General features: G+C 43.4%; 1 protein-coding gene across 1 annotated transcript; it reads right to left on the bottom strand.

Annotated features, from left to right (window-relative positions):
- Positions 1-19,809: 19,809 nt before the first annotated feature.
- Positions 19,810-21,322, bottom strand: LOC124664224 (protein O-glucosyltransferase 1-like; the record flags this gene model as incomplete). The annotated part of the gene is made up of 3 exons (XM_047201797.1): positions 19,810-20,371; positions 20,476-20,540; positions 20,684-21,322. Coding segments are annotated over 3 exons (1,266 nt in total), but the record flags the coding sequence as incomplete, so codon positions are not given.
- Between the last annotated feature and the right edge of the window lie 385 nt (positions 21,323-21,707).

Here is a 21,707-nt window from a genome sequence, read left to right as displayed (position 1 = left end):
ACCATGGTTCAGTGGTGTTCTGTCATATTGTTTCGTGTGGAAAAGGAAATGAGGCAAAAGGGGATGCTCTGGTGGAGGCGATGTGAAGCAGAAGAGAGGAGAAAGCTAGGGTTTCCTCGCGGGGCTGGGGATAAAAGGAGGGAGATGGAGAGCACGTGCGGTGGTGGTTGGGCGCTGACGTCGACCGAGCAACTACACTCTCCCCATGCGAAGGGGAAGAAGACAACCGTGACCATCATGGGTAGCAACTTACTGTGGCACACCACTTTTCTAGTGCTTCACGGGTATGCCACCCGCCTATAGATATTTTCCTAGTAGTGTATCTCGAATGGTCCAACACGACGGCACCGCCCCTTGATCATCTTGATTTCTAGGATGTCTAGAGATTTATTTGGAGAAACATAATGAGGTTATTGAGTTCACCAATATGGTCGAATGGCATTTTCCAGGAGAGAGAGAAAAGAAATACTAGCTACCTGCCTGATGTGGTTTTACCAAATCGAAAATGAAACCATCGTGATTGGTACACAACCAATCCAATCAGCTCGAAATGTAACCATGTGCATGTACGTATGTCTAGAGCACGTAACATGCAACACTCGTATTTTTGGCTAGATTTTGACGTATGCATGCCTTGGCATATTGGCCACCAATTACAATCACACAGCTATCGGCAATCACACAGCCAAAATTAATGTCTTGACGTTTCAGAGTACGTACTGAATTAACCTCCATCGGCAATCACACAGCCATCGATGAAGCCATCGACCAGTACAACCAAGCCTCCGTGCCGATGACTATCTCATCCATATCCAACGCACAGAAACCCACCTCACCTCAACTCGTCACCCACATCGTCGATGCAAGCCTGCCGCCCTCCCGGGGAGCAGCTGCGGCCTGACCCATAGATGGAAACAAGAGAAAACAAACAGAGGAAGCTGAGCCGGGAGTCAACCTACCTGCAGCTGGATCCATGGATCAGGACATGAGAGTTTGAAGAACGCATCTCGGCCTCAGCTAGGTATGAAAATACAGCGGAAAGTTTTCAACTTTTCCGCATTAAAACGGAAACGGAATGAAAATATAGAAACATAAAGAGAATTTTGCAAAAACAAATATTGAAACCAAAACTTTTTGACGGAAACAGAACAACATTTTCTGCCAAAAATGACATGGAAACGTAATTTTCATTTCCGGCTAAAATGAAAATTCCATTTCTAAACTATTGATGTGCATGTTCCAGTCCAACAAATCTTATTACATGATCTTGTCATGTACTTTCTTTATACATTCGAGGATGTTTCCACGTTTCGACCTTCTCATGTTCACAAGTAAATCGAGCAGCACACTACAATTAGTGAACAAGTTTATTCATTCGCTTGATTCTCGATCATTTGCATGATTCAAGTGTTCTTTTGATTCCGGTACATATCTACATCGCTCTGTTTCCGGTTTCTGTTTACTTGTACGTCTACTCCATGCGTACGGCTGCAAGTGGTCAACAACTCTCAACACACTATGAGTCACTCCTCCATATTGCCCCACCACATCAATCTTGGACGATCCACTATTGCGCTACAAACTACCCATAATGGGGGTATCATAGGTATTATCATGCATACAAAATGCTGATGTGACAGTGTAATTATGGATGAGAGAGAGGATACTAGGTAGATACCGTATTATAACACATATTACTAGAAAAATTTAATGTCAAGTAAATCTTGTACATATATTGAGATTGTACAAATCAATTAATATAAGAAAACTATGATAGTAGTATATGATACCATATATTGTGAAGATAGTAAAATGTAGTAGTATCATAGGCACGATACTACTTCTATATGATACGACAGTCTACATCTACCGATGCAAATAAGCAATCGTTGATTGGGATGAGTACCTTTTTTTTCAACGATGACTAAAGCCCACCATGGTTGACGGATATTCATTTTGTAGCCCCATATTTCGTTCTGGCCCAAAAAACCACTACTTTAGCCCAGACGCTCTTCTCCGCCTATAGATCATCAGACGCCGCCTCATGTCCATTCTCCTCACATAACGCCTCTCGATCTCCTTTGCCGCCGCCTACGCATCAGGCAGATCCCGGCCAGCTCCGGCGAGTCCTCCCGCTGCTGAACACCGCCCCGGCACCACATCCCCCTCCTCCACCGATGCCATGCCGCGGAACCGACGACATGTTGCTCCCCGTCGAACCCTAGCCACGATGGATTCCGCCTTGTTGGCGCCACCGGACCCCTGCAACGTGGTTCCACGCTCAGCTCCTTTAGCGACCGTACCGTGACGGCGCGGCTGGCTGGCTTGATCGCCGGCGCGCGTGTGCATCGGTTAGCCGGCGTGCGGTGCTCCGTCGAGATCGGTGGATCGTGTCACACGCGTGATCGATGGAGTTGGGATCGCTGGATCGTCGGCACACCTGCCACTAGGGCGGGACGGCGTCGACGCGATCGGCTGAGGGCTGAACACTTCTCCTCTGAGAAGGGGACTGGGTCTTGTCTGTCAGCATCGTCATCGGTGCGACTCCTCGGACTGCATGGACTGCTGCGCGGTTCCGTGTGGCCTGCGTCCCCGGCCATGTGAGGCCACCGTTTGTCCGAAGGTAACACCAGTTCTCAGATCTCCTTTTCCTTACCGTGTAAGTGCAAGTGTAGGTGATTTGTGTGCTAATCGAGAGAGGAAAGAAGCTAGTATCGTGGAGTCAAGCAAACTGCACATATATTAATTCTCCATTGACTTATGTACTAATACTAGCTTCCACAATTCTCTGACTGATCAAAACTAAAATCTCAAGCAGTAAACTACAATATACGATCATGGACAGTTCTCCAATAGTCTAGGCGCAAAAACAGGTCCATAACTTGGTTGAGTTGCTTATGAGAGTCGTAAATGAGGAAATAAGTAAACAGACTCAATCAGCTTTTAGCACGTAAAGTCTAAACAAATAGGAGTCCTCTAATTTGTTGTCCTGATTCAGTCACTTGTACATAGGTATGCGATTTGAGTATTCCTACCAATCGAAACTCCAAATCAGGCAAACAACTGAGTAATGTTGCTCTGTTCCACAATTTTTATGAAGTCACCGGGAGTCCGAGAGATGTCTGAAATTAATGTGTCGCAACAGCACATCTCGTTTTTAGCCCATACTTTGTATATCTCGATCATCATTTTGTACAATAATGCAGGAATTGGGTTGTCCAGTTCTGAGCTGATTATGGTGTGAGATTAAATGTTTCTTTGTAGTCAGTATAATCTTCAGATAAATAATTTTGCAGGAAGATAACAATTTTAGGGAATAAATAAGAAAATATTTCATCTTGAAATGTAGCTATGCACCTATATCCTTTTTTTCGTTTTTTTTTCGTTGGAGCTGAATCTCACGGTATGATTGCTGCACCCCCATGGGGCTCTCACAGGCGTTTGGATTTTGGGCCGTCCGATCGAGCTGACGTGGCGCGATCTCGGCCGTCCGTTCGGTCCAGGGCGTGAGGCCCTCGCACGAACCCGCATTTTATCCATGGGTCACTAAAAGCCCGCTCGGCCCGACGTCGCTAGCGCTCCACCAATTCCTCGCACGCCTCCTCCTCTCCCCAATCCCCTCCGCGCCCGCCCTGGTCGCCCGCCGCCGCCTCCAGCCGCCGCCTCGCCATCCTCCCGGCGCCCGCGTACGGCCTCTCCCCAATCCCCTCGTTCTCCTCGTCCTCATCTCTCCCCCAATCACCACGTCCGCCTCTCCCCAATCCCCTAAGATTCGGTCCCCTTCTCCTTCTCCCCCTATTTGCTGGTCTCCTCTATGGATGGTACAGGGAGAGCGAAGGGAGGGCACCAAACTAGGAGATGCGAAGGGAAGGGAGCCATGGCTGAGGAGGTGTCGGCCAGGCTCCACCTCCTCCATCCCTACATTTCAGCTACACATGGGAGAAGAAGGGGGCGACAGGAGGATGGCACTAGGATGCGAGATTGATGTCGTCCTTAACCTCAAGAATAATTCCACCTCCAGCCCCTCCAGGTCGGTCCTCTTTCTCTCAATCCTCTCTCTCTCTCTCTCTCTCTCTCTCTCTCTCTCTCTCTCTCTCTCTCTCTCTCTAATCCCTGAAATTGTTTTTGAAATTGTTTTTGTTTGTGTAGATTCTATTTAGATATGCCAACAAGGTATTCGACAAAAGTCCAGTCAGGTTTTCCGTCTATTGATCTTTTCACCGAGCAAAGATGAAGTGGTTCGTGGATTCAGTACCGGTATCCTGATTTATTGATTTTCATGTGTACGTAAAGTTAATTTTCGTATATAGAAAATTCATGTAGTTTCCAGCGGTTAATTTTTAATTTTTCTTTCATCGTCTGGTTAACATGGAGGTTGTTTCTTATGAAAATTATTCAGCCATTCATTTTGTGGATTTCATGTTAGAAACTGTTACCCTTCCTGAATAAATTTTCTCCAAAGTTCCTCTCGCTTAGAGAGCCATTGTCTATGTTAGATCTTGCTATTTATTTCTGGATTGTGCATGCTCTGTTTCTAAATGTAGGAACAAAGTTGAGGTTTGTTGTCTGCAAGATTAAGGGCCATCCACCTTCTATCCTATTATAGATGTTAGTAATAGAGCGATTGTAGGTCTTTTACGTACGTGGAACATTTTTTTATGCACATGATTGAATGTTCATTTACTATAGTGTTCAAATTATGACTTGGTTTCTTAACATGTTAAACATCACAAATCAGAGTGGATGATGTTCATCTGAAGCAAAATTTTGTATTATGTCAAGTGCCCCTCCCAAAAAAATATGTTCATACAATGAGATATCACTGTCTATATTGTTGGCGGACAAATATTCAGAATTAATGTTGGAAAACTGTCGCATGTTAATTTATTAACATCCAGTCAAATAAGCATCCATAATCTATTTGAAAGGAGACTGCCATGTCCGTTTATTTGTATCATGAAATGCATCTGCAAGGGCCTATTGTTTAGTGACATGAAAATGTTCATGTTGCACATGTAGAGTTAAATGGAGGGTAAAGCTAAGTGAATATTTTCATATTAATAATATTCTCTTTGAGAGGTTTAGAGGCCCTTAGTTAGTGTTTGATGGTGGCTATGTCCACACAAGTTTATTTTCAGTAATCAGTGTATAAATGACAAAGTTTTATGTTTATGTCTGAATATTTTGATTACTAAATAGAATTAGGAACTGAGTTCAGTAATCAGGCGGCGTCGAGCTGCGGGTGGATGGAGCCGGACGAGTTGGCCGTGGTGGCGGGAGGGAAGCAGCGCTGCAAGAACTCCCCGAGCTCCACCTCTCCGGTTCCATGCCCCAAGATGTGCATCCACCATCCCCTATCTCTCTCCAGGAAGATGACGTGGTTGCCCAACTCTTCGTCCAGAATTGGCATGGCCGCTGAATCATCGTGCACAGCGGCGCCAAGAAGATGGCGGGGACGGAGGCGGAAGATGCTCCTCCTCTTCGATGCTCAGAAGGAGGAGCACGGTCAACAAGCCGAGGTGCTACTGTGAATCCTCTCTCTTCCTCTCTCTCTCTCTCTCTAGGGCACTCACATGGAACATCCGTCATATTACAGCACCGGATACACCTGAAGCCTTGGTGCATTTGGACCTCTTGGAGGTAGCCGCACTCTTATCTTCCTTATTTGTCTCATGATATTTCCTCTGATTAATCCCCATAAGCTCGCGAGATGCTATTCATGAATATAGTGTATGTTCTGGTTAGCCAACTTATTGTGTTTCATCTTTTACTTAATGTTTTCATGAATTATTATGGATTTCAGGTTTGTTAATGGCTGTTGGTCCATCTGTAAGAACAAGCACGAGTCGCGTGACAAGCTGCTCCCTTTACAGAGGTAAAATCCACAAGCTGCTCCCTTTACAGAGGTAAAATCCACAAGCTGCTCCCTTTACAGAGGTAAAATCCACACGGCATTAAGTAGGTCCAGGTCTCATATTCGCTCCTCCTTATGGTGTTGACTGCTTGTGAGACATTGGGTTAGTACAGATTCAGTTCTTATTGCCTCTTGTTTCTTATCTTTCACGAATTCAATCTGATTATTTGGTGTGCCTGCTAATTATTATTCGGGGAAGTTGTTAATTGCTTGATTCAGAACATTTCCCTCTTTTGTGAAAAATAGCATTCATCTACTATTTGTGACATACATAAGCCATTTGTACCTGGTTGGGCTTACTGAATGTGATATTACACATGGTTAATATTGAAGATGATGGATCAAAGTAGTACATACTATTTTTTCTACTTCCAGATATGCGCTTGTGATTTCACATATATATTCGTATTGTGCAAAGGATGTTGTGAGGCCACTGTTGGTTGCAATATACATAAATTTCTAATCCTAGCTGATGATCTTCTTCACTTGATTTATTACTCTCCAGGTTAAAAAAAAGATTTAGTTCATTTTGCCTCCGTTCTTCCTTACATGTACAGATGCTTATTTGATGGTTAGTTGATTACTACTGCCTCCTGATTGTTCTATCCAAAAGTTGCTAAATGTTTGATCCAGAACAAGTCCCCATTTTGTGAATAATATGATTTAGCTACTTTTTGTTTACATACATAAACATTACTATCTGGCTTCCTTGCACATGATGTAGGTAAATGAATTGTGATAACCATCTATGCATATAGAAGGATGTGCAAGAAGCTATGCTAAAATTTGCAGCATTAGGCAGGTGTGTGTCTTTGAACTGTCTTAAAACAGCCAATATCATCTTTGATTAGTGTATAATGTTAGTCTGAGTCTCTCTGATGCATACTTTTGGTGCGAGAATATGCGGTAGATTACCTATCAAAAATCTCAGTTTCCACTATATGCTGATATCATATTTCTAGAAATGAAGGAGGATATCACACAATCTGCATTACAATGTTTACAAGTGTTCCAAAATTTGATGCAAGATTTGATTTTAGACTCCTTTCCACCTATCTGCTTGCTACTATGATAGTACTAACATGAACATGTATATTTATGATTGTGTCGCCACATTGAATTATGTGTTGCTGCATGGCTTCCACGAATACTTTTATTATTTTACCTTTTGAATTTTTACTCTCTGTCTTGTGTTTTTCAACTACATATACAGTGGCTAGCAGCAGAGCACTAGCTGATCCGGTCTGAACTACTGGCTGCTTAGTAAACAGGCTCTTGCTACATATTCTTATTTGTGTTGAATTCCTAACAACTGAACTGTATACATAGAGTCCTATTAATTATTTTATTCTTCATGTTTATTTGTCGGTGCAATTACCTCAAGGCGGCTGTTTTATAGCTGAAACCAATGTTTTGCTAATTTTGCCCACTGTTATTTATCTGTATCGGCTTCTAATCTTTGTCTCTAAAGAGAATTTCATTGTTGTTTCTTATACATGCAGTTTGATTCAAACAAGGTATAGTGGTCCAGGCCAGTCTGCATATGCATTCTGTATACTCAAAGATTTCCATTGATTTCTTCTATAATGTGTGCCAAAAGAATTAAAGGTGAGTTTTACTGGATGATGAGCCTTTCTATTTTAAACTTGTCTTTCGCTGCCTCATTCGATGTCACGTTTTAGCCATAAGTAAAAAACACAATAGATAACTTGGGGATTTTGTTTGTGTACTGCTACTGCTGAAGTGGCTCATTTGTCCACCCAAGAAAGACGATTAGTAAAAAACAGTGAGAGATTCACAATGAAGCTACCGGAAAACTAATCGGCACATCTATATAATGTTTTGGTTTAGTTTAACCGAGATACGCTTGGGATCCTAGATGTGTTCATGTTTTTTCCGGATGTTTTGATATTCGTGGGATGTCAGCGAGCAGTTCCAAGGTGCACATGATCTCTTGTTCTTTTCTTGCTGTCACCTGGTGAGATTTCTCCATTTCCTCATTGTGGCATAGGCTTTCTTAGGATCAAGAATTGATTTTTCTTCTTCTCCATAGTTGTGTGGGATTTGTCCTTTCCCCAAATACTGCTATGACAGTAGGTCATTTTCCCATTAATGTTGTGGCTTCGAGTTATCAAAAGTTCTTATTTGTTGTATTTGATCAAGAAGGAATTACTTCATAATATGAATATGCTTATTTTCTTGTATATCTTAGAGCTTTTCTAATTTAAAAAAGATAGAGTTGTATTAATTCTTATCTGATGGCTCTAACAAAAAAGATACAAAATTATAACAGCTATCAACTTATAATTGCCACTCGCTTTTGCCACTTCGCCGTCATGATGCTCCATGTTAAACAGCAACGAGAACTTTATACACATGCCAACTTTCATTTAAGTTAGGACACTAACGTAACATCGTAGACAATCATGCCCGCACACATCCTTGGTAGCCTGATGTCTGTTATTATTCACTTCCAAGCAACAGTGCTTCCAAAAAGGTATGGCCTGCATTTATTTCCTTGAATGTTCATATATTTATCACTAAATTGATATTCAAAATCTCCATGATGTTTGAGTTTCAAGCTCTATCATTGATCTAGGTTTTAGCAAATATAAATTAATTTATCATGTGTGTAAAACAATTTTCTAGCCGAAATGAAGTGGTATCAATTGTTATGCTATGCTACTTGGCTAGCGCTCGTAGCATTAGATTTTTTCTGGTACCATGAAAATTATTCTGTTTTTGAACTCCTCATTGAAGGAGTTTGGTTTTATAAGGGCATATTCGAATAATACATAAAGACCGATGGTTATAGGAAGGTTGAGAATTTTTGATTTAGTACCTACTGTATTGATTTATCATATTAGGAATTTCTGATTCTTGAGGACTAACTTACATTAGATGTTGCACATAACTATTTTGTTTATTTCAGAACGTAAGTACTCATGGTGTTGTAACTGGATGTTTGGACCTGAACATTGTTTTGAACAAATCATCCTATTCATATTTCTCTACATGAAAATGAATTCGTGCCTACTTGCCTTTATTCCTTGTCGGTTTATTGCTGGTATATGTACTGCTCAAAGAGGAAGCTAGATTAGTTTCTAAGAAAAAAAACAAAGGATCAAGAGAAGGAAATATTTATACTCAGTTTGGTGATTCGAAGCAATGCCTTGACCATATTAGATGGAAATAATATTTAGACCCAAAGAGAGTCTTACAAGTTATAAATTATTTTATTTAAATATATCAACTATAATTATGTGTACTGTAGCAGTATCTACTTTTAGTTTGTGCATTAATGGCTTCTGAAGAGAATTTCCCAATACAAGGATCAAAGGTTGGTGGTTCAGATCAAAGGTGATGAAGCATTGTGTGTTCAGTCTATATTTCTCAAGTGAGACAATGAAATCATATTAGCAAACACAGTGATGATGTCTTTTGTTACTTCGGATACTCAAATAGCTTAGTATTGTCTATTTGAGCATCAGGTATGGTGGTGCTATTGTCAAATTATGAAATACACTCATATACATGCCATTGCTATTGATGCGTTATTTAGGCAAGGAGAATATTTCTTAATTTTTTCCTATTCGTAATGAGCATTTGCTACACCTGTTTTGTGAGCTTTTAGCACATTTTCTTATGTAGATTGTCCTGGATAGGACCTATGCATTTCTCTCATCTATGGTCTATGCATGTACATTCTATGTTCCCTTTTTTCTTGCGGGGGCATTTATCTCGATCTAGGTATAATTTGGTAACCATCTGTTACACATCCAGCATGGAGATTTCTTTCCCAAGGCCTTACCATATCCTCCATCCCAAGTTATAGACATTTCTTTCATCTCGCTTCAGTCAGCGAGTGAACAATTGACATTTTATAGTTGTTTAGAGTTTCAGTAAATAGTTTAGTTTGACATGTCTCTCCGAAGGTAAAACTCTTTCTTTCCAAATAGCTAAGTACGATGTCATTTTATTTTGTTCCAGGTCTTTGCAAGATGCCCGAAGCCCGAGCAAGATGCCTAAAGCCAGAACAATGTCTTTGCAAGATGCCCGATGACCAGAACAATGTCTATCAATATGTCAATTATGTTTTGTACCATGCATCTTATCAGTTTCGAAAGCAAATATGTAAACTACTCTAGCAATCATGCTCTATTGCTCTCACTTTTAACACAAGAAAAGAGCTTGGTAGTGCATATAAATTCAGAGAAGAGACTTGTATTCAACAAGTAATAGCATGCATTGCATTTAATTATTTTTGTCTGTAGGCATTCACAGATTACAACAGCCAATTCACATGACCCGAGTCAAAATAAACCAGCTTCGATTACATCAGAAATTACAGTGAAATTTGCACTTGATTCTCTAGCAGAGACATTGCGGAACTCGGGTATATCTTCAGACTTTAGAGAGGAGTCGCCGCAGCAGCTTGCCTGCTTCCCCCACACGCTCGTCTTGTCTCCTTCTAGCTACCCGGTGCACTGTTACTTGGTGTAAGCAGCTAGCTGCTGCCCGCTTCTACTTTCATCCTCCGCTACTTATACCCCACTCTGTCACACCACTGTAGTGACCACTCCCCGATCACCTATCGCCGGGTTCCCAACACCCAATATCAGATTGAACAAATAGCACCGAAAATACCAATATTTAAAAATAAAAGAAGTCAGCATGTGAAAATTACTTTTATTGCTTTTCCTACATTTATTGAGGCTCTTTCTCAGCATGGAGATAACTGAGCATTTCCTATTTCTGTGTAGGAAGAGAAACATCACACTGAACATGCAACATGGAGTGGACTAGGAAGGACGAAAAGCCTCTCTTGGTAGCGGTGTACATATATGCTTTCAGTCTGGTAGATCAATTCCAACCTGAAAAATCGAAGACCGCATTTTTCTTTGTTTGTATTATGCATTTCCTCAATTGTACGTGTCATGTTAGTCACATGGACAAGTAGGTCATGTAGGAATATAATGCGAGCCTTTGAAAACATAAGTTCTTTTGCCTTCTTGTCGTTGCGGCCGTCTCATAGTTTTGCCATTTATTGCATCACCTTGTGGTATGTACATGCTCTGTAAAACACACACATATTTTGGTACAGTTGCTTGGTAGATATGCATGCCCAATGTTCTTCCACGTTGGAAGCCTCAAGTTGGTACATAAATAATATTCTTCTCACTATGACCAGTTAACGGTGAAGCTAATATTTATTCTTTACAGTGTTGCACGGTGATTGTACAGTTGTATTGTTCATTTCTTAGGTTATCTATAGGTGTTAATGCTTGGTATATCGTGTGGTCAAATTTCCATTCAATGATTCTGTTGAAATTGATTAGAAGATAAAATTATAGTAGTTCCCTAATATAATCTTCCATGTAACTGGATAATTACATTCAGTATGACTCTTCATTTGATATTGCGAAGACCATAATTTTTTATTTAACTTGAAACAAAATAACCTTGACCAATGGTTTTTGGAATTTTACTTATATGTTGGAGAGATTATTTCTTCCCTCAAAGAGAAGGAACCGGTTGAAAAGAGTAAAACTAATAGGTGCCAGATCGGCTTGGCACATGCTTTTATTTTAAAGACGTACCAAATTTCTATAAGGTCGGAAATGCAATTCGGCTCCCGGGTGCGTATGCTCCCTCTACCAAAAAAATCATATTTCAAAGTGTTAAAAAAATTAACAAAATATTTTACATGTACATCTCCATAATATATGTGTGTTCATCAAGTTTCACGAAAATAATAATATTTTGTATGGTCTATGTAAAAAAGAGAAAACTTATCTTACGAAAAACATTATTTTTAGCACTGAGTTTTGTCTTTTTTACACACGTCAAATGACAAGTCGATTTTTTATGAAATGACTTTGTGAATTGTGAGCGCGTAGCACATAAAGATGTACACGCAAAATTTTTGTTCCAATTTTTTTGAAATTCAAAATGTATGTAAAATGCATTTCAAAATATAGAGAGCATACGCACCCATGTTCATATAAGGTACTATAGTTTATAGACGATACTTTTATAAAGCCTAACAAATATATTATCATATTAACATCACATCACGAGTTCTACGGGGTCGTGCGCCAAGGCGCACATTTAAATCTAGTTGCAATTATAGATGCCGGGTTGCAGCCTCATGCATGCAGAAACTCATGCTAATGAGGAAATACTGGATGAAACTTTTGAACACATACTAGCTGGCTCACTCTGCTATAAATCATCAAACATGATTATTCTAATTTGCTCTAGCATTGCTAGTCTGTTTTATCATAAATGATTGAGATCATGTTGGCCTGCGAACAAAGTTAGTTTGTATTTTTCAATGATCACTTTGTATAGTAATGCAGGATTTTGACAGTCCATTTGTCAGCTGATTACGGTGTGAGATTTAATGTTTCTTGTTGTAGTCAGTCGTTGGATCCTGTAGGCAGCCGAACCAATCAAAGAGATATAATCCTTTATTTAAACAATTTCACTATTTGAACAATTTTGCATGAAGAGAACGATTTTGAGGAAGAAAGAACAAACTATTTCATTTTGACACGTAGATGTACACCTAGATACTTATTTATTTTTGTTTTGTTTCTTGGGAGCTGAATTGCAATTATAGGTTTTCTCACGCTTGGTTGCACACTTATGCATGAGGAAATACTAGATCAAAATTTTGAACACATACTAGCTGGTTCACTCTGTTATAAATCATGACACGTTATTGTGCTAATTATCTCTACCATTGCTAGTTTTTTATCATAAATTATTGAGATTATGTTGGCCTGCGAACAAAGTTATTTCTCGGTCTGCAGTAACACTTATTTATTTGTGATTCTACGTATCCTGGTCATATTTTTTGCAAGTTCTTTACCTTGTTAAATTTGCACTGTGAAATTATGTAGTGCATCTTTGTGAGCTTTGTGAATATTGGGGTAGCTTAATTCATGTTGGGTAGGATATCTATTCGTTTCTTTTCTTACTAGTTATTGAAGTTATTCCCTTTCCGCCGCTTGTCTCATCTTTACACCCAGTATTGAATAAATTTGTGCATTATTTTTGGTGGTTCTACCATTTGCTCAGTTTCGATCTTTCCGTCTTCCTCTAGTTGTTTGATCAATTTGTATTTCTTCCTCAGGTACAAAAGTTGTGACCAAAAGTTCTTCTTTGTTTTGAAATAACGCAAAAGACTTGTCATTTTCATTAATTAATAAGAAGATAGTTTGCCCTGTTAATTTTCGGGAAATCGGCCTTAGACCGTAACACCCCTTCGCCAACCATCAGTGTGGCCTGAGGCCAACGGCAGCGGTGGCACAGTAGCACCAGCATATGCAGCTAGTGGCAGTGGGGTTCGGATCCCCCGGGTAGCCATGACTGTGGCGACACGGGGTCGGGTGATTTTTCTTCGACCCCTCTTCAACGTGGATGGCTGAAGCGCGTGGCATGGGTAGAGATATAGCAGGCCCGGCAACATGTTCCCTTCGAAGTGGTGCCCAGTTCCCTTCGACAAACAGTTTATTGAAGAAGTAGTAGTAGTAACTGAACAATATTTAAAAGATATGTTTGTTGATGCATACCACGTGGTATATCTAAAGCTTTGTTGTATCTTTGGTACATTTTAATGATTGTTCATCTCTGCAATTGTATTGGGTTTCTCTCTCCGCAATTTGTTTGATGGCCTGCAAGGAATATTGTTCTTTTTTCAGGTGCTAGGTTGGGACATTTTAACTGGCAGCCTTCATCTTTGTTGATGCTATTGCTATTTTCAAGATGTACAAGTTGGCGCTACAACTGGTATTGGTGGGATGAGACCTAGTTCTTTGAGTATGTACTTGGACCATAAATACAATACCTAGTGAATGTCAAATTAGGTATGCACTTTTAACTTTGTGCTTTCAACATCTATATTTCTTTTTTGGGTTCCTTGTTCTTAAAATATTAATGTTTATAGGTTGTTTCTGCGATGCTGGGGATGATACTCAGATGGTAGATATGGTGCTTCTGAAGTATTTGAATGTTACTTAATTGATGGTTCAATTTCTACTTGAATGCTCTTTGGTACTAGCGATGGGGAGAAGTGGAGCTGGTGGTCGCCAGGATGGAGAGAGCCATCACCACTGGATGGCCAGACATGTTTTTTCTCATGTTGTTTTTGGACTGATGAGAGACTGAAGGAAGTCTCGCTATTATATTGTCTTCACCTCGAACTCTCTCAGCTAGCAAAAGTGTGTGTGTTATGATTAGCCGTTCTCTCTGTATGTTACAAACAATCGTTCTCGTGGTGATTCACAGAGCTATTTATCAGGCTTAACTTTGACGCGGAACTAGCTATGTATCTATGTTGTGAGCTAAATGAGTGAAAGAAAAATCGAATGAAGTTTGAAATCTTTGACTTTTTTTGGTGGAGGGTCTCTTTTAATTTTTATATAATTTGTTGTTGCAAGATGTATGCTGTGAAGATCGAGGAATCTTGGTTTGAGAAATTGGGGGTTTGTCTTGCTAAGTATTGGATGTAGCGGAGACGTGCAATCTCATAGTTTTTCATATTCAAGTTGAAGTGATCTAATAGGTGGACATCATTTTGTAAGAGCGGTGACTATTATAAATAGTACAATGCGTGTTAATGTTAAAGAAAGGAGCTGTGCAACCCTGATTGATCTATTAATAGCAAGTGCTAATACATTTGCTTTGCTTTATTATATAAAGTCATTGTGTCGATAGGTTTGTATACCAATACTCATGCATGTACGACGTGCATCCACATGATCGTCTTGTTGCTCTGGACGGCGCGCAAGTCACCATTACACCAATCCTTGAGATCTTGCGTGTTGAATCCCCATTCTCATTCATACCTACGGTACTATCATTTGAGCTCGTATATGGACATTTCTTTCCTTCCATAAAGACATCCCGGTGAGTGTTGCACAAGTCTCATCCGGAAAAATGATGCTTGTAAAAATGCTGACATAAATCACGGATTGATTCATGGGCAGAATTCATACTCTGCAAATCGGTAATTTATACCTTACCTTGCCAGAGTTGGATGCTCCAATATACTAGCGTGATTTAGGGAAAATCATTCTAACTTCCCCATGTCTTACCAAGCCATTAGCCAGAGAACACTGCCCTATCCTATTTTGTGTCGATGGGAGCTTGATTCGTTGTTGAGGATCCGCAAAATTTCCTGGTGTAAATCACGGACCCGCAGAATTTCCTGGTGCAATCCAAAAACCGCGCACGTTTCTAGCCTATTTTCCCGGGTATATCTCACGCATGTCCAGGGTCCTGGAAAAATCCGGCAGTTTCGTTGTGCACCCTATAAATCCGCTGCTGATTAATTACCGCAGTAAACGATATAGACTTCTCAAGCGAGGCAGGACAGATTGAAATACGGATGGAATGAATCCTGGATCCTAGCTAGGGGATTAGGAGGGAAAATCGCGAGACTAATGGAGGGTGGCCCATGGGACGTAACGCACGGAGAGCAATCAGTAATGTTGCATGCCTTATTTAAGTGCTGATTTTGTGATTTTGTTTGACCAGCCATGTCAGCAATCCGCATATTCCTCCATCTCTACCGTACATCTCTTCCTTCCGCCTCATAATTGAAAACACACCTAGGCAAAAGTAGCGCCAATACCCGGCGAAAACGAAAAACTGGCGCTAAGTTTGAACAAAAAACTCAACTTTGTCATGCCATTTTAGTCTATAAATACCAAGAGGAGGGTTACCTACGCGTGCGTCGCGTGTGACTTAGACTTTGACTCTTTACTCGTCGAGGAGAGGAGAGGAGAGCACCCACCCCGTCCTTTTTCTTTGTCGACATGGTTTCCGTACGGAGGGATCGGCGAGGGCTCGGAGAGGAGAGGAGAGGAGAGGAGATGGCTCATATCTTGGTCGGTCGGGCGGTCCGCAAAGAGGAGGATCCAAAGAAAAGGTAGACGAGACACTCCATCAGCATCGTCGATTCCATTGTCAGCATTATATGTCTTCAAGATTTTGTCGTCCTTATGTTAACTCAATCTATTTGTAAGAATTGACATAGGGGAAGGAGAGCTGGCGCTGGGCGAGTGGGTGGTTAGATGTTTCAGATGGATCCGTTCGTCCAGTTGTTGGTGGTAGATGATGCAACAGGGATCTCTTGTGTGACTAGGTATTTCTTTGTCTCGTTTTTGGGTTTGATTACGTAGCCAGAACTATCGTCTTTTCCATTTTCATTGGTGTATAGGTGTGTACCAAAATTCGATCGGACTCGCAGATAGAAATCTTACTTTAGATCGAACTCATCCGTCAAGTTTTGTCGGATCGGATCGGCGAGGCGAGGACACTTTGCTCCGAGATGGGCTCCCAAAGCTGCGTGCCCCTACATGTGAGCCGCCGTCCTCATCGTCAAGTACATCGGTGGGGCGGCGCATCCACCAGGTATTGGCAGTAGTCTTCATTTGATTTGTCTCTTGTCGCCTGGTATCCACATCAGTATCCACAGCATGTTCCATTGCATGGAACTCTCCACCGAAAACAACATGGATTCCTTCCACTTTTCCTGCTCTTACCGGAATTAGTTCGCCATGGTGATCTCTAACGGCCACTCCCTATGTTGCATGGGTCTGACCCAGAGTATATGCAGCGTCACAGTTTAGCTCTAGAAGGCCCTCTACCGGCGGGTTCTACTTGTCTGCATCTTTTCTCTTCTTGCTTTTACTGAACACCTGCATGAACTCCTCCGTCTGACTGATGGATCGTCGGATGATCTCATCAGCTGTAGCCTGTAGCGGGCATTTCACCTTCTCGAAGCTCATTCCTATTATTCCACCAGTGCCACACGCCGCCGCGCAATCCGACCGTCATCCACCCGCGCACAGGGCTCGACGTCGACGCTCGGACAGGAGAGGAGGAGATGAAAAGAACGAGAAGATGTCACTGGTTCTGTTGCTGGTTAATGGGATGGACTGAGTACGTGAAGGTCCGCCTGTACTCTGCGATGATGTCACCGCCTCTGCATGGCCGGCGAGGCCAAAGCCGAACCATCAATCCAACGAACATCCAATTCATTTTGCTCGCTTCGCTGCAGGACGGACGAGTCACGAGTGACTCACCATATATCCAGTAGCCACTCTGTTCATTACTTCACCTGTCTTGGCTGTCAAGGGATGACGGGGGTGATGTATTCCTTTGCATTGTTGATTCAAGCCGCTCGAGCACTCATCAGTAGTTTGATACTTTGATTTACCTATGCTTTCTAGTTAATTTGCAACCTTACAATTTACATTCAGTTCGGTTACAGTAATCTGCTGCTATCTACCAAGTTTAATTTCTGTACGGCCGCAGCTATCTTAGCAGCTTTGATTCTGGGTAATGTAATCTTGTACCTGCATCTGTCCGTGTGCACGGACTAACGAATAACAGCAGCTCATGTGAGAACTGTGATATCCGATATGCCATGTTTTACTTCGGTGAAGCAGGAGGAGTGTTAGTGTTAACCTCGCTGTATTTGTCAGTTATCCTCTCTGTTTTTTGCTTCAGTAGCTACATAAGCAGTAGCCTCATGCGGTATTTGTTTAGCTGCATGAAGACTGCATGGTAGGCGTCAGAAGCGTGCTTTGTTCACGTTGCGGCTTATTCATATTCGTTGCTTATTTCTCGCATCGGCACGATCCAAGCACGTGGGATGGTACGCGCAGAATTTGGATCGTGGTGCTGTTCTTGTTCAGTTTGTTAACTGACGGAATAAAAGGATGGAACGAAAAGGACGCAGAAGTCACACGTCGCAAAAACAGCTCTCTCTCCCTGTAATTGTGTCTCTGTGTTTTCCCTTCCACCTCGTGTTCGTGTTGAGTTCATCACAGAAAATTCAGAGAGTGAGAGCGTAGATCATAGCCTTCAAAAAAACTAACAATTGTCATCAGAGCCGAAGGGTTCAGAGCCTTGGGCGTTTGGCGGCGGTGATCGGAGGAGTTCGGCGGCAGCAATGGGGGAGAAGTCTCCCAACAACGGCCATAGGAGCAGCAGCGGCGGCGGAAAGTACACGCCGGCGGCGGCGAGGAGGGCTGCTGGAAGCGACGCAGACGGCGGAGCTGTGGTGCTGCCTACTCCATCGAGGGTCACGAACGTGCCATTGCAGTATCCGAGTTTGACGGATACGAACTACCCGCTGTGGGCTGCAAAGATGAAAGAGAGCGATTGTCGGTGCGCACCTTATGAACAGTATCCCTTTCGCATGTGCATTTGCAGGCTTTGTAAATTATGACAGAAACATAGCCTGTGATCTCTCTACAGTGTGCATGCATGTTGACAAAATGTGAAACAGGTTGCACTGGGATCACATGTGCGTGTGCAGGATATCTCTCTTTCTCCCATCGTCTCTCTCTCTGAAGTTTTCTCTCCCTTCCTCCCATTGCATCGAATGCTTCTTTTCTCTTCACTCCCTCTGCATCTTTTCTATCACCACAAACAATAAAAAATGATGGGAAAAAAGATGTGAAGAAGACGAAACTGGCTGCTATGCTGCTCTCTCAGCGGTGGATGCACATGCCTGGTACAAGACAAAAAATAGATAAGTCAACTTCGATGTGCTACAGGACCTATGCCTACTACTACTAGATAATTAGCGGGAGCGGATGGGGGAGCATGCTAAGCACCTCCAAATAGCATGAACGATGGAGATACGGGTGCGCTCTGCGCACGTGCTTGGTTGCACTTTTTCCAAGATGAAAATCTTGGTGAAGCCCCTAAGTGTCTGGTCTGCGATTGAAGGCACCGATGAGTATGACCAGGCTGCAGACGAGGGAGGTTCGCCGCGCTCTCACAGTCTGTTCAAAATCATCGTTGCAGGTTGCGGAGTGCGATGAGGCATGGAACTGATCCTCTACGCGCGCCTCAGCGAGGATCGCGTGAAGAAGGCATGTGCACGACTCGTCTTGACATGGCGGACACGGAGACGATCCCGGAGTTCGCCAAGAAGCTCATCCCGTTGGTGAGCGAGACCCGGTCCCTCGACGTCAAGCTCGAAGAGGAAGCCGTGGTGGAGCGGCTCTTCAGCGCCGTTCCAGATCGTTTCGGGGACATCATCAACACCATGGAGCAATGGGGCGATGTCACGACCATGACAGTGCAGGAGGCTGTCGGGCGCCTCTAGGCGTAGGAGCAGAACCAGAGCGGACGCCGCCAAAGCCAGGCGAAAACAACAACGAGCAGCTAATGCTCGTGACACGCACGCTGGAGACCCTAATGAAAGGGAAGAAGCTCGGTGATGGGGACAGAGCAAAGAAAGGAGATGGGGCAAATGGCGGCCAAAGAAAGAAAGGTCGTGTTGATCATGGCCAGAACAATGGAAAGGGAAAGCAGAAAAAACAGCACAAGTTCGACATCACGAAAGTAAAGTGTTTCAACTGCAATGAGAAAGGTCATTTTTCTTCTAACTGCCCGGAGCCGAAGCGTGGCGTGAGAGGCCTAATCTTCTGTCGGCCATCTCCTTGGCCTACGCCCTGGTGAAGGGTGGCGGCAACTTTCACGCATGAAAAAAATAGCGCTATTTCGGCGCTAATAGCACGCTACAGCGTTTCTAGACAGTCTACGCTACATTATTCCGGTGCTATAGCGCGCTATTAGCGTACGTGTATTTTTCGGCCGACGCTATTTTGTTATAGCGCGCTATCTTTTCCTTGCTTTCACGGATAAGAGTCGTGGCTCTTCTTGGAGTTCGTCATACAGTTGGGGTTGCTGGCCCTTGGCGCTATAGGGGCATGCATAGGCACTAAAATGAGGTAAAACTGACGCCTCAAGGTTTGGCCTGATTTTGTCATTTGCGCTGGTGGAGCAATGGATCATCTAGTTATGAGAAATAAGTTGGACTTGCTCCTTATATTATTCACCAAATTTTGTAAATTTGCTCGTCAAGGCCGAGCAGCATGCTCCTTCTCCCTCTTCTGAATGTTTCTTAGCAACTCCTCCTCTTTGTCGGCCATCTCCTTGGCCTGAGCCGTGGTGAAGGGTGGCGGCAGCGTGCACGGATCAGATTCGACGGCTCGCCTCTCCATGGAATCCATCATGCAGGGCCGGTGCTGGTCGTCGGCAGGGCAGGCCAGGGAGTGGGTGCAGATCTCGACGGCTTTCTCCGGGATGGTGGGCTTGTACCGGAGCAGCTTGGCGTACTCGGTGAGCAGGTGCAGCATGTAGTCGTAGATGTAGTCCATGCTCATCTCCTCTCTGGCGAACCGGCTGCCTTGCTCGCCGATGAGCTGCGCCTCGACAGGGTGCTGGTTGCCCCAATCGACAGCGAACTTGATGGACTCGCATATGCGGTTCCGGTCAATGGGCCAGTAGTGCTTGCCGGCGACGAGACCTCTCGACATGATGTCTTGGAAGGGCGTCACCACGAACAGCACCGGCGAGTCGCATGCCAGGATGTACTTCTCGCTCACTGACCATGCATTCCCCTCGATATATATTTTGTACCTGAATGTACGTACTAGTATTAACCAACCATTGGTCGATCATGCATAAGAATTTGAAACAGTACTGTAGGCATGGGTAGGCGTTATCCAAAACGAAATATATACCTGTATAAGCATTGCTTGGGAATGCTGGAATCTTTGAGCCCGTTTTGTCTCGCTTTCCCCCAGTCCTAAAGCCAGGTGAAGGTAAAAAGGGTTAATTTGTGCATTCAGTAACCGGTGACTTCCTTTGTTGCCTATGACAGATTTTAGAGCATCTGGTTTTTGCGATATTAATATATGCTCTTTGTCGAAAAAGTACTGAAAGTAGTACCTGGTTGAAGAGGCGGGCGTTCCATTCCTTGCCGTTGGAGACATTGCATTTCATCATGTCGTGGCGTATGCGGTATCTGTCGGGGTTGCCCTTCCAGAACGCGAGCGGCTCCCTGTGCAGCCACGGCACGCGTTTGTTCTCGCGCTCAATCTCCGCCAGCATGGGCGTCCACGGCCGGATGCCCACCTCCGGCCAACCCCAGAAGGACCAGTCCGGGAACACGATGTCCAGCGTCGACTTGTCCTTGCAGTAGCGGAACACGGGCGGCGCGTCGGACGGCGTCGCGAACTCGGCGGCGCGCACCTGGCCCGGGTCGTCGCAGGCGAACATGATGTCGAGGTCGGGGACGCGGCCGGGGTAGCGGCGCATCAGCTGCAGGATGCCCCACTGCGTGAAGACGTCCCGCATCTGAAAGGCGCCCTGGTACGTCTCCACGTACGCGCGGCCGCCTACCACAACCAGCCGGAAGTAGGCGTACTTGCGAGCGCGCTCCATGGCGTCGCGTGTGATCCCGGCGCCCCGCCAGGGCTGCAGGTCGTCGTGGATGTACCGGAAGTAGTCCGGGCACGACGGCGTGGTGCTGGCAGCGGCAGGCCAACGCCATGGCGGCGGTGCTGCTGCTGCGGGGCATGTCGTTGATGTGGCGTTGCTGCAGGTGAACGGAGTTGTATAATTGGAGAGGCTGTGGTTACGAGGTCGTCCAGTGTTGATGCTGCTTATGTTGCCGAGGATAAACGACTGTGCGTCCATAACAGTGGAGATAACTAATGTGTCATACCTCACAAGTAATCCGCAAGTGGCAAAGTATATGCATTCGCATGGTCTAGGTTATGTCGCATAATAATCATAAAGAACTTAGGAAGTTTCATTAACGTGTTATTTCGTGTATACGAAAATAATTGAAAGTATTTTCTATGTCAAATCGTCTTTGCGTTGCAGCTACAATGTTTTGATCACTGTAGCGGGATCTTTTGTTTTTCTTCTTCTTTTTCGAAGTACAACTATGTGCATCCGTATTCTTTTA

The sequence above is a fragment of the Lolium rigidum genome, chromosome 6 (genome assembly GCF_022539505.1).
Source record: "Lolium rigidum isolate FL_2022 chromosome 6, APGP_CSIRO_Lrig_0.1, whole genome shotgun sequence".
Taxonomy (NCBI): domain Eukaryota; kingdom Viridiplantae; phylum Streptophyta; class Magnoliopsida; order Poales; family Poaceae; genus Lolium; species Lolium rigidum.
The sequence above is the reverse complement of the archived record's forward strand: the minus strand, read 5'-3'. Positions and strand labels throughout refer to the sequence as shown.